The following is a 13,644-nucleotide window of genomic DNA, read 5'->3' on the forward strand; positions in this document are numbered from 1 at the left end:
TGCAATTCGTGTATACCATTAGCCTGCGTAGGAGTAATAATACGAGTTCATTTGATAAAAGTAACATTCTATAGTCCAAAGAATAAAAACACTGCTCTGGTTGCAGCTTCTAAAAATAAAAAAAAGTAAAAGGGAATTAGTGAGTTAAAGCTAAATTATCTTATGTACACAGAGGATAGAAAATTTCAGGTGAACCAAGAACGATAACAAAGTGCAGATCAACTATCTATTATGAACCTTTGAGACGTATAAACGACAAATAAGTAAAAATCTATCAGTTGTACTACTTACTCTCTGTCATTTTGTAATATATTCAATACTCTTGTTTGCTGGGATGAAATGCATTTAGCATCAGGTTAATATGGTCATAGGAAAACGAAGTAATGTTACAAAGCCTTATTCTTGCTCTACAATATTTACCCCTCTTCCACCCACTTCTCTCCATTCCCCAATTAACGATTCCTTGATACCTCTTGGTGGGAGAGAGGGGGACGGGGTGGACAGAGAGAGAGAGGGAAGGAAGACATGGACAGTGAGAGGGGGGGGGAGGAGGAAGGATGGTCAGAGAGAGGGAGAGGAGGAGACGAACAGAGGGGAGGGGAGAAGTAGATGAACAGAGAGAGGCTGGTGGAGGGGATGTGTGCAGTATATGTCATATTCTTATGCGGGCGCGGCTGCAGGTAAACTGCCAGTTGGGAATAAGTAGAAGGGGGCTCCCGACATCGATCTGGCAGCCAAGTGAAAACTCCTAAAAGCCTTTCTGGGGACTGACAATGTTCTCCACACACAAAGATCAAAATTCTGTATATCTGACTTGGTACCGAGTGTTGTGTACGAGTGTGTGTGTGTGTGTGTGTGTGTGTGTATGACTGTAGGGAGTGATATTTATGTACTTTCGTGATATCATACTAATATTCTTCCGTATGTTTTATGCATACAGTACCTGCGCGTAGGCGCCGTAGGCTCCGAACTGGTTGAAGACGAAGGGGTTGAGCAAAGACATGTTTCCGGCCATCTGCTGCATGCGTCGCAGCTGGCGCTCCTTCTCGGTGTCTGCGAACTTTACCACCAGGCTCGAGGACGCTCCCTGCAACACACAGGCGCGAGCGATGGCTGGCTACGCTCTGACTAGCCCACTACACCGCCACTTACCCACCTCCTTCTTACATCGGACGGCACAAGGAACGACAGCTGTCTGTAGCATAAAAACAATCAGTCCTTAGATACAGCATCTGATAGATGTAAGCTTGACAGTCCACAACTCCGTTATAAATCGAAGTCCTCTGTCTCCCGCCTCCCCCTCAATAACGCCCCCCCCCCCGCCCCAACAACATACGCACACTTTGTATACAATGAATTATGTAAAGATAGTTCATCAGAAGCTAATCGTGCAAAGAAGATTAAAATGATAAGCTTGCCAGCAACGGTAAATTTTAATAATCAGTCTTAGTTTATTACTTATTTAACAATTATTATTTTTATAGTAATATTAAGTATTACACTATTGGCCATTAAAATTGCTACACCAAGAAGAAATGCAGATGATAAACGGGTATTCATTGGACAAATATATTATGCTAGAACTGACATGTGATTACATTTTCACGCAATTTGGGTGCATAGATCCTGAGAAACCAGTACCCAGAACAACCACCTCTGGCCGTAATAATGGCATTGATACGCCTGGGCATTGAGTCAAACAGAGCTGGGAGGGCGTGTAAAGGTACAGCTGCCCATGCAGCTTCAACACGATACCACAGTTCATCAAGAGTAGTGACTGGCGTATTGTGACGAGCCAGTTGCTCGCCCACCATTGACCAGACATTTTCAGTTGGTGAGAGATCTGGAGAATGTGCTGGCCAAGGCAGCAGTCGAACATTCTCTGTATCCAGAAAGGCCCGTACAGGACCTGCAACATGCGGTCGTGCATTATCCTGCTGAAATGTAGGGTTTCGCAGGGATCGAATAAAGGGTAGAGCCACGGGTCGTAACACATCTGAAATGTAACGTCCACTGTTCAAAGAGCAGTCAATATGAACAAGAGGTGACCGAGACGTGTAACCAATGGCACTCCATACCATCACGCCGGGTGATACGCCAGTATGGCGATGACGAATACACTCTTCCAATGTGCGTTCACCGCGATGTCGCCAAATACGGATGCGACGGTCATGATTCTGTAAACAGAATCCGGATTCATCCGAAAAAATGACGTTTTGCCATTCGTGCACCCAGGATCGCCGTTGAGTACACCATCGCAGGCGCTCCTGTCTGTGATGCAGCGTCAAGGGTAACCGGAGCCGTGGTCTCCGACCTGGTAGTCCATTCTGCTGCAAACGTCGTCGAACTGTTCGTGCAGATGGCTGTTGTCTTGCAAACGTCCCCATCTGTTGACTCAGGGATCGAGACGTGGCTACACGATCCGTTACAGCCATGCGGATAAGATGCGTGTCCTCTCGACTGCTAGTGATACGAGGCCGTTGGGATCCAGCACAGCGTTCCGTATTACTCTCCTGAACCCACCGATTCGATATTCTGCTAAGAGTCATTGGGTCTCGATCAACGCGAGCACCAATGTCGCGATACGATAAACCACAATCTTGATAGGCTACAATCCGACCTTTATCAAAGTCGGAAACGTGATGGTACGCATTTCTCCTGCTTACACGAGGCATCACAACAACGTTTCACCAGGCAAAGCCGGTCAACTGCTGTTCGTGTATGAGAAATCGGTTAGAAACTTTCTTCGTGTTAGCACGTTGAAGGTGTCGCCACCGGCGATGACCTTGTGTGAATGCTCTGAAAAGCTAATCATTTGGATAGCACAGCATCTTCTTCCTGTCGGTTAAATTTCGCGTGTGTAGCACGTCATCTTCGTGGTGTAGCAATTTTAATGGCCAGTAGTGTATTATTAAACTACATTGATCTCCCCATGAACCATGGACCTTGCCGAGAATGGGTGGCTTGCATGCCTCAACAATACAGATAGCTGTACCGAAGGTGCATCCACAACGGAGGTATAACTGTTGCGAGGCCAGACAAACGTGTGGTACCTGAAGAGGGGTAGCAACATTTTTAGTAGATGCAGAGGCAACAGTCCGGATGATTGACTGATCTGGCTTTGTAACACCAACCAAAATGGCAGTGCTGTGCTGGATCTGCGAACGGCTGAGAGCAAGGGAAAACTAAAGCCGTAATTTTTTCCGAGGGCATGGAGCTTTTCTCTATGGTTAAATGATGATGGCGTCCTCTTGGGTAAAATAATCCGGAGGTAAAATAGACTCCCATTCCCATCTCAGGCCGTCAGGACGGGGACTACTCAGAAGGATGCCATTATCAGGAGAGAAACTGGCGTTCTACGAATCAGAGCTTCGAATGTCAGATCCCTTAATAAGGTAGGTAGGTTAGAAAATTTAAAAAGAGAAATGGATTGGTTAAAGTTTGATATAGTGGGAATTAGTGAAATTCGGTGTCAAGAGAAACAGGACTTCTGGTCAGGTGAATACAGGATTATAAATACAAGATCAAATATGGGTAATGTAGGAGTAGGTTTAATAATGGCTAAAAAATAGGAACGTGGGTAGGCTACTATGAACAGCATAGTGAACGCATTATTATAGCCAAGATAGCCACGAAGTCCACACCTGCCACAGTAGTACAAGTTTATATGCTCCGAGGATGATGAAGAGATTGAAGAAATGTATGATGAGACAAAAGATGTTGCCCGTTCTGTTGGTGTATCAGCACGGACTGTCCAAAGTGCCTACAGTGAACGGTGTACCACTCGAAGCCGTGTATCACGGCGTAAGAACACTGGCCGCTGAAACATGCTAAACCGACGGGAACCGGAGATGAATGTCATGCCTTGTTAGTGACAATTGGTTACAAACACGACAGGAATTGGCGCTGTCAACAAATACACAGTCAACTCAACCCGTTTACGAGCGAACATCGTGAAGAATACTCCGTGCAATGACGTTTGGAGACTGGTACCTCGCGAAAGGCCGTTTTCAGGACGGCAAATAATCGGTCGAACAGCACAGAAACTGGACAGCAGATGCAGTTTGGTCCCACCATTCTTTATTTTGCTTTTTTTAGTCGATGCAAAGCGTAGGGCGCACCAATGGTCCAACCCGCTGTGTTTGGAGGGTGTAGTTCAGTCCAGAGATGGTTCTTTGATATTTTTGGGATTTTTTTGGACATTGAATTGGGGTCACATATTCAGGATACCGCGACCATAGACGAGGTTTTTATTTCACCATTCTCGGTGAGCAAATGCTGCTCTTTATTGTTATCTTAGTGATGAATGTACTGTTGGTACTCCTGCTTTCCAAGACGATAACAGACGTGTCTAGAGAGTTGTACACGAATATTCAAGGCCTGGCAAACGCTCAAGCACCATCGATTGACCCACCCAGTCACTCAGTCTTAATCTCGTACAACATATCTGGTACTGCTTGTAACAGTGCCATGAAACGCAGAAATCAGCGAGATCTAATCGTCTCGTAGTGGTTTCAGTTGGATGTGGCATTCCTTACCTGATGAGGCCATTATCGACCCTAGAGGCAGTGTCACAAGGTATTAGCGTGATGAAGACTGTAAGGGAAAAAAAGAAACGACGCACCATAAAGGAATTATCCAAATGAGAGGGGTGTACTTGTACAGACAAATAAGCGATTAGAATGAGATTTTCACCCTGCAGCGGAGTGTGCGCTGATATGAAACTTCCCGGCAGATTAAAACTGTGTGCCGGACCGGGACTCGAACTCGGGACCTTTGCCTTTCGCGGGCGAGTGCTCTACCATTTGAGCTACCCAAGCACGACTCACGCCCCGTCCTCATAGCTTTACTTCTGCCAGTACCTCGTCTCCTACCTTCCAAACTTTACAGAAGCTCTCCTGCGAACCTTGCAGAACTAGCATTCCTGAAAGAAAGGATATTGCGGAGATGTGGCTTAGTCACAGCCTAAGGGATGTTTCCGGAATGAGATTTTCACTCTGCAGCGGAGTGTGCGCTGATATGAAACTTCCTGGCAGATTAAAACTGTGTGCCGGGCCGGGACTCGAACACGGGACCTTTGCCTTTCGCGGGCAAGTGCTCTTCCATCTTTAATGCGCTTGCCCGCGAAAGGCAAAGGTCCTGAATTCGAGTCCGGCCCGGTACACAGTTTTAATCTGCCAAAAAGTTTCAGGCGATTAGAATTTCAGAAAAATTGGATGGTTTACTCGAGAGAAAGAACTTCACTGGCCCTGCAAGCAGTTATTCGGGTTGGCATTGATTGACACAGTTGCTTTATGGGATATTGAGGCAAATGCTCTAATTGGCTCGCTAGGTAGTCGAAATCCCGAACTGGTTTGAGGCCCTGCGCATAATGCTCCAAACGTTCTCAATTGGGGAGAAGTCAAGCAACCTTGGATGCTGCGGATGACAACCAAAGACGTCCTGGTGTGAAATGAAACAGCAGCCAAGACCATCTCTCCTGGTTGTCTGTTCGTATGTCGGACAACACTCAGGTTCGTAGCTCGCCGCTGCCTGGGGCGTCTCCAGGCACGTCTTCGCTGGTCATCGGAGTTCATTTCGAAGCGAGACTCGTTACTGAAGACAATTATAGTCCAGTCAATGGGATCCCAGGTCGAATGTGCCCAACATCACTGCAAACGGGCTTGATGGAGTACAGAGCTCAATGGTATTCGGCACAGGGTGCGCCGTGAGCTCAGGCTCCTTTCTGTTAGTCGCCTATTAATGATCCTTGTGGTCACTCAAGCACCAGTTGCACGCCGGATCGATGATAATGATAAATCCGGGGCTTTGAGTACCTCTGTAACGATTGCTCGATCGTTCTATCGTCTCCACAGATTGACTGCTTCCTTCTTGGCGCTGTGTTCAGCCATCGTTCACCCATTGCTGCCAACATTGTGGAATAGTGGCACGGCTTCTATTCAAATGTCGACCGATTCTCCGATTGCTCCAATTGGCTTCTTTGACACCAAATAGACATCCTCTCTCAAATGTTGCCATCTGCGTGTGTTGTCCGCACACTTCTTTGCCAGGCATGTTTACTGTACAACTGAGTACACGGAATGAAATTCACAAAGACGTTATGCCCTGGTATCGACATGTCTCCTGTTCACTAGCCTCGCCTGCTGCCGGGTGAAATTGGGCTGCAGTGTCACACATTCATCCATCGGTCACTACAGTTTACAATTTTGCATTTTCCGTCGATATACGTATGAATATCTGTTGGTGACCAATACGCATAACTCTCTCGTGATGGGTGTTTTTTTTTCTCCTAACGATGAATGCTCGTGTTGACAAACTTTTTGCCCAAAACGCTTACTTGTAACTTAACCTGTAACACTAGACTGAGAACGGAACATAGCCAGTGGTGGTCCCAAATGATCATTTACTTTGTCGTATTTTCCACTCTAAATTGTACTGACAGCAAGGCAGCATGGCATGATTCAAGCGAAGAACACACCAAATTTCGTCTTTCCTCTGCTCTCTCGTAGCAGTGAGGATCTAACTGCAAGGGCCGACGACGTCGTAGGGCGTAGGCGATTTCACGCACCATATGCTGTGCGAAGCTAGCATTAGTTAGCTACGCAGAACTGTTATCGCTGTTCACAGGCGTCGAGTCTTCGGACCTTTCGCTGTTAACTGTCTGAACACACAGTTTATAAATGTACGGGAGTGCACTAATAGGACAACGGATATCATCCTATCGCGCTGCGTCTGGCGTAATGGAATTCCCGACCGCGCTGTGCCGCGAGTTGAAAATTTGAGCTCGGTATGTCCAGAGTGAAAGAGTAAGTACGTGTGTGTGAGAGAAAGAGAGAGAGAGAGAGCGAGTGAGTGAGGAAGGGGGTGGTGGAAGGGCGATAACGTGCAGAGTTCGAGAGCTAGCCTAGGGGGCAAAGAAGAGAGGGTGGTTTGACGAAGAGGGCAGATGGGTGGAGCACCGTGTGCACACCGAGCTCTAAATTTAGGCGGTGCTGACATTTCGCTGCGTGACCCCGGGCCCTCGGCTCTCGCTTTGATGCTGTCATGGTCGCCTCTTTGACTGCACTACAGCGCCACAGGCGAGTGTGCTGGCCTGTGCTTGCCCGCTCTCAGCGGCGTGTGTGTGTGTGTGCGTGCGTGTGTGTGTGTGTGTGTGTGTGTCAGTGCAGCAGAGAGAGAGAGAGAGAGAGAGAGACGGAGACAGGGAGGGAGGGAGAGAGAGAGAGGGGGGGGGGGGGGAAGGAGGAACAGTTTGCAACCAAACATGCATTCAGTTTACGATTTTTCTGCCAACAGTGATGTGCGTGTGTATCAATTTCTATTTCAGCGCAGAAAAGGAAGAAGGAAAACATGCCGAGAATTGGAGACTATTTGTGTATTTTTTTACTCAGAAACAAACAGTTAATGTTATTGCCGCTGGTGTTTTAGCAGTAGTATTAAACATAGCATATTATGACCATATCAGTGCGCAACAACAACTAGAGTAAGTCCACTTCTGCAAATATCTTGGTACAACAGTTTTTGGCGATATGAAATGGGATGAGCACCGTAAGTAAATAAGGTAGCAGAACTGTTTCCTTTACTAGGTTGCTGGGATAATACAATAAGTTTACAAATGAGATTTTTTCGATCCTGTCATAGTCGCCACTTTGACTGCATTACAGCGGGCATGTTAGGCCTAGTGGACACAGAAATGACGAGGCGCGGATCGTAGAACTGAGGTGGGACGTGGGTACCAGCCCAGTATTCACAAAATAAAATGTGGGAAACTGCCTAAAAACCACATCCAGGCTGGCCAGCACATTAGCGTCCGATAGGGTATCTGGCCAACATGTAACACTAACAGTGACAAATCCAGAATAACTTAGTAACCCTATGACATGGAATAAGGCTGGGAAAAAGAAGAAATAAAATCAGAAACTTTTTACTTCAGCACTTGTAAGTGAAGTGCCTAAATCATCATCCGGGGTATAAAACAAAATTATCAACGTATGTGTCCTTAGTGAGTGCAATAGCTATTATTAAATAAAATTGGAGAGCTTTTTAGAAAGTATGTCCAAAGACATTCTTTAATAAATCATGGAGACATCTGTTGTGGCTGTAATTAATTGTTTATTTGATTTTGTGGTATGATATTGCCACTTTGAGGTATTGAGAACTTCCAATCACAGTACAGTAGGTTCCACAGTGCGTAGAAATGGTTAGATATTTTATCTGATGGGGTCATAGTTTGTTGTTTGTCTCTCAATTATATCCTTCCCTTCGTGTAACACAGTATAGAAACACGTCTGTAAATATTCTGGAAATGACTTATGTCCTGTCTGCGCCACGTTCCCATGACGTCATTTATGTGTGCATTGCGCTATAGGCTGTGCTTGCCTGCTATCTGCTTAAATTGTTGCTAAATCACAGTAAAACCTAGTTTTTGCAGTTTTGAACCCACAATTCAAAATGACATTTTGATTACATGGACTTGGCATTTGGTTAGTGTGTCTAAAAACCGATGTTCAGCATCTTGTTCAAAAACTGCATGCTGGGGGACTGATGACCTCAGATGCTAAGTCCCAATGTGCTCAGAGCTATTTGAACTGTACATTAAATTAGTATCTGCAATAAGCAATAGTCCAACACGAAAATTAGTCTAGTTTGCTTATTTTCATTCACTTGTGACATATGATATTATGTTATGGGGTAACACAAAGATTTTAGGAACCAGAAGCAGGCAGTTCGAGCGATATGTTGTGCAAGTTCGCGAACCTCTTCTCGATCCCTGTTCAGGAACCAGGGATTTCTGACGTTGGCCTCTCAATACATACTTTCTTTAATGTCGTTTGTTATTGGCAGTATGAACTTATTCTCAAGAATTAGCAGCTTTCTCTCAGTTCATACTAGGAAGGAATCAAATCTGCATTGGGTCCGTAGCTCCTTGACGCTTGTGCAGCAGAGCGGGCAATATTCTGCTGCGCCAATTTTGAATTAGCAACCAGAAGAACTAAAAACCGTATTACGAATAATCTACCCATTTTCAAGTCTAAACTGAATTATTTCCTAATGGCCACTCCTTCTAGTCTGTTGGAGAGTTCCTCGAAAAAAGTTAAGCAGTTTGCGGTATTATATTGTTGGTCCTACTATATAAATAGCAATTTGTCGGCTGCATAGGATTCGTGTAAATTTCATTTCATCTGTCAGTAGCTTTCATGTTGTCAATGTCATGCAGTGACTCGTTCCATGGCCATGGAAAATGGCAGGAAGAATATGCTGATACTTGTATTGAATTTTCGATTTTTCATCTCGAGAAACAAGGACCTAATGCATTGCAGTTACTTTCTGTAGTAGTACTACTCGTTGTCATATAGCTATTCTGTCACTTCGATAGAACAAGGTTGTGTAATTACGTTGTTGTTTGTTTGCTGGACAGTAACGGTACGCACTGAAATCCGCACACCACATTGCCGTAGCATGCAGGCGCCGCAGGTTCATGAAGTATGGTCCAGATTTACGTCTTTCAGTAGGCTGCACAATTTTGTTCCATGTCTTCTGACGACGTGCTACGACACTATGGCGTTGGGATTTCGGTGTGTATCTGTAGTCTGGGCGTGTACTTGCTAACACGAAAAAATTATTAGCTGTCTAACTACAGTTTTTGGAAGTGATGATTATAACCATAAGTCTACTCCTCCCAGAATTTGAAGTAGCAACCAGCAGGTTGTAACCTATTTTTTGTTTTCTGTTTATCGAAATAACTGCAGTCATTATTTCGAATAAATGAATTAGTTTCATTTCTAAGCCTTTGTTGCATCTTTTCAATGACTGTATTAAACTTAATGGCCTGTTTTTCATTTGTTACTCGCTTCATTTTCCATTCGTAATTTTTATCCATATGAAATTAAATATTTTCATATTTAGTTCGATTTTATTACTTAATTTTCGCCATTTTCTATTTTCGTCCGTGTTGTTGCAGTCGTGATGTTACTTATTCTGCCTAATTTTATGTATTAATCTTCTTTCTTTAAAATCTTCATCTGCGTTATTTTGTCCCTGGTGCGAGAAGAATTATTGTTTTAAATGTTTGTATGATGATCACCACAAAATAAATGTACATCTTGTAACGAAAACTAAATTGTTTAACAGTATTGCACAGTCAGTAGCAATAGATTATTTCTTCTTTTCTTGTTTACCCTACAGGTCAGCATTTTCAAACGTTTAAATATTTTGAGAAATAAATATAAATATTTAAAATCATATGGATGAAGACTCAAAATAAAAAAAAATGAATAAAAGGAACGAAGAAATAAGAGCTAACAAAGCATTTAGTATAGTGATCAAAAAGACTTGGCAAGGGATTAGAATAAAAGAAGTTATATTTAAATCAATTAATTGGATATTAACTGCATAACTGAACCACTACGCTACGGCATCGCTTTGATATTAATTATAATTTAAGGGTCTAGTCAGTTCGAAGAAATACTGAAATTTCGCTATGATGATTACTCGCAAACAAGAGCCAGGTACGATGAATGGATGCAGGACGTAATACCTGTCATCCAAAACTATTCAGTCGTTTAGGTGGTTTCGGAAAGATGATCCCGCCTCTGGGAACCTCTCCTTGTAAGCAGCAACCAATTATTTTGGTGCTCCAAGATGAATCGATATCAATAAAATCGGTTCATTTTCAAACCACTCCACGAAAATTACAACTTTATTTCTTTTGTTAAAACGCCAAGTCCCAACCACTGCTTCAGATTATTGAAAAACAGTTAATGCTGAATGGTATACAACAATTTGTTTGCCAGAAGTCAACGATGAAATCGTCGGATCATTCTACATCGTTAAAATTCCAGCTGTTGCACATTGCGTAAAACAACTGACTATTTGATGGAGGAAAATTTCTCATTACATGTATTCACCTGATTTATATGCTAACCACACACTTTTGTTCCCTGGTGCGAAACAAAACACGTGTGGACAGCGACTTCCATATCTTAAAAAAGTTGCTGAAACATCCGAAGGCCAAACTTTTGAGTAGAAATCAGAGCGGAAGAAAAATAATAAAATTGGTTCAAACTTATGTAAAAGTGTATATAGATTGTGAAAGTAAATATTTTGAGAGAAAGGCAAAGTGATTTGTCACAAAAGGTTGTTTTTCTTGGATTGTATGTGTAAAAATTTAAAACTCAGCCCTCATATAATACTGGAATAAATAATTAACCGGGCAGTGCCGAGTAGGATAATCAATTTCCCGATACAACCGCGGCGCCCGCAGTTGTGTTCTGCAGACACGCACACGAGAACCTGGCTGCCCTGACCGTTACACGATCCTCTCGCCGCTTTCGGTTTCATCCGCCGCTCTGTTCTGTACATCCGCTGCACTGGAGCCTGACACATAATAGCGAGCCTGCTTCGCAGAGATATCCGGCGGTAGGCCGCGAGGCATGCTGGGACAAGCCAATTACCGGCGCGCCCCTGGCGGCGAGCTGCGGAATGACGTCAACGCGTGCACCGCCCCTGTGGTTGCCGCGGCTGACAACTGATGGGTCCCACAGCAGTTGTGTCCGTTATTTCTCTGCCGACGCGAATCCTGGGAGCTGTCTAGGCAGAGTTTAGTTTTAATAACACTCTTGACGCATTGCCTCGGCCGTGGGAGCATGGATCGGTTCTGCAACTGTAGAATCAATTTGGAAGAGGGAAAAAGGCCCACCAGAAGGCTACAATATTTCTTTGAACTTTATTCACAGACCAGCTCCCAAAACTCACATTTAAATTATTAATGTTATATACTGCGTCAGATCGTTTTCGTGCAGGACATAAAAAAACATGCACTTTTTAAACGGAACAATGCGTATTGACATAAACAAACTATAAGTAAGTCGGCCGGAGTGGCCGAGCGGTTCTAGGCGCTACAGTCTGGAACCGCGCGACCGCTACGGTCGCAGGTTCGAATCCTGCCTCGGGCATGGATGTGTGTGATGTCCTTAGGTTAGTTAGGTTTAAGTAGTTCTAAGTTATAGGGGACTGATGACCTCATAAGTTAAGTCCCACAGTGCTCAGGACCAAACTAAAAGTAGGGTAGAATGCGGTTATCAGGGCTGTACATATTCCCAACCTTTGCTCAGTCCAATCTTGCCACTTTTAGGAATGATGATGAAATGATGAGGACAACACAAACACCCAGTCATCTCGAGGCAGATGAAAATCCCTGACCTCGCCGGGAATCGAACCTGGAACTCCCACACCGGCACTTGTACAATACCTGTGGAAGCACCTTCTAAAGAACAACAACATGACTGCATACACGAGTTATGTGGACTCTGACCAGTAACGAGACAATTGGCCACCACACGTTGTGTTCAAAATGACTACCACCAGCGGCAATACACTCTTCCGGTCTGATATGGAACGACTGCTGCACATGTGCTAGCATTTCAGCGGAGATGTCCGAGCAGGCTGCAGTAATACGTCTTTGCATATAATCGGGTGTGGCAGACAGCATCTTCAGCTTTTCCGACTGCAAAAAGTCTAGAAGTGTCAGATCCAGGGAACGGACCGGCCAAGGTACAGGTCCTCTGCAACAATTTGGAAACATTTCTTGAAGACATGATGTAGACCTTCGTTCACCATGAGCTGGACAGCCATCATATCGGTACCATAGGTTCCTCCCAATCTGTAGAGGAATGCGTTTAGTATCCGGGGCGGAGGTCTGTTAGGAGGCTGCGATACTTGTGTGTGTTCAGTGTTCTGTCTGTGAAAACGGGTCTGCGAGCTGAAGGTTCACTTTTCCACACCACATGTTTACACTCCATGGACACTGATGTTCCACCTGACGAAGCCAACAGAGATGGTCAGCACACCAATACTGCATGTTTCGGCAGTTTACTTGGCCATGACAGGTAAATGCGACTTCATCACTAAATAGATACATGATACATCTGGAGTATCCTGTGTTCAAAATGTTCAAATGTGTATGAATTCCTGAGGGATCAAACTAATGACGTCATCGGTCCCTAGACTTACACACTACTTAAACTAATTTAAGCTAAGAACAAATCACACACCCATGCCCGAGGGAGGACTCGAACCTCCGGCGGGAGGGACCGCGCAATCCGTGACGTGGCGCCTGCGACCGTGCGGCCACTCCGCGTGGCGAATATCCTGTCTTAATGCCAATGTACAGAAGTTAACACGATTCTCACGATCGTTTCCATGCATTTCTCGTTGGAGAGAGATGTAATAATGATGGAACCTATGTCGATGTAGAATGCGTGGGACACTTGCTTGACTCGAACCTCCGGCGGGAGGGACCGCGCAATCCGTGACGTGGCGCCTGAGACCGTGCGGCCACTCCGCGTGGCGAATATCCTGTCTTAATGCCAATGTACAGAAGATAACACGATTCTCACGATCGTTTCCATGCATTTCTCGTTGGAGAGAGATGTAATAATGATGGAACCTATGTCGATGTAGAATGCGTGGGACACTTGCTTGACTCGAACCTCCGGCGGGAGGGACCGCGCAATCCGTGACGTGGCGCCTGCGACCGTGCGGCCACTCCGCGTGGCGAATATCCTGTCTTAATGCCAATGTACAGAAGTTAACATGATTCTCACGATCGTTTCCATGCATTTCTCGTTGGACAGAGATTTAATA

General features: G+C 44.7%; 1 protein-coding gene across 1 annotated transcript in view; it reads right to left on the bottom strand.

The window, feature by feature from the left end:
* LOC124718686 (CUGBP Elav-like family member 4) overlaps nt 1–13,644 on the bottom strand; it is a 205,280-nt gene that overhangs the window by 149,103 nt on the left and 42,533 nt on the right. Inside the window, exon 3 of the mRNA XM_047244310.1 lies at nt 935–1,087. Within this exon, the coding sequence (XP_047100266.1) occupies nt 935–1,087 (153 nt within the window). The remainder of the gene's footprint in view (nt 1–934; nt 1,088–13,644) is intronic.

This window comes from Schistocerca piceifrons, chromosome 10 (genome assembly GCF_021461385.2).
Source record: "Schistocerca piceifrons isolate TAMUIC-IGC-003096 chromosome 10, iqSchPice1.1, whole genome shotgun sequence".
Taxonomy (NCBI): domain Eukaryota; kingdom Metazoa; phylum Arthropoda; class Insecta; order Orthoptera; family Acrididae; genus Schistocerca; species Schistocerca piceifrons.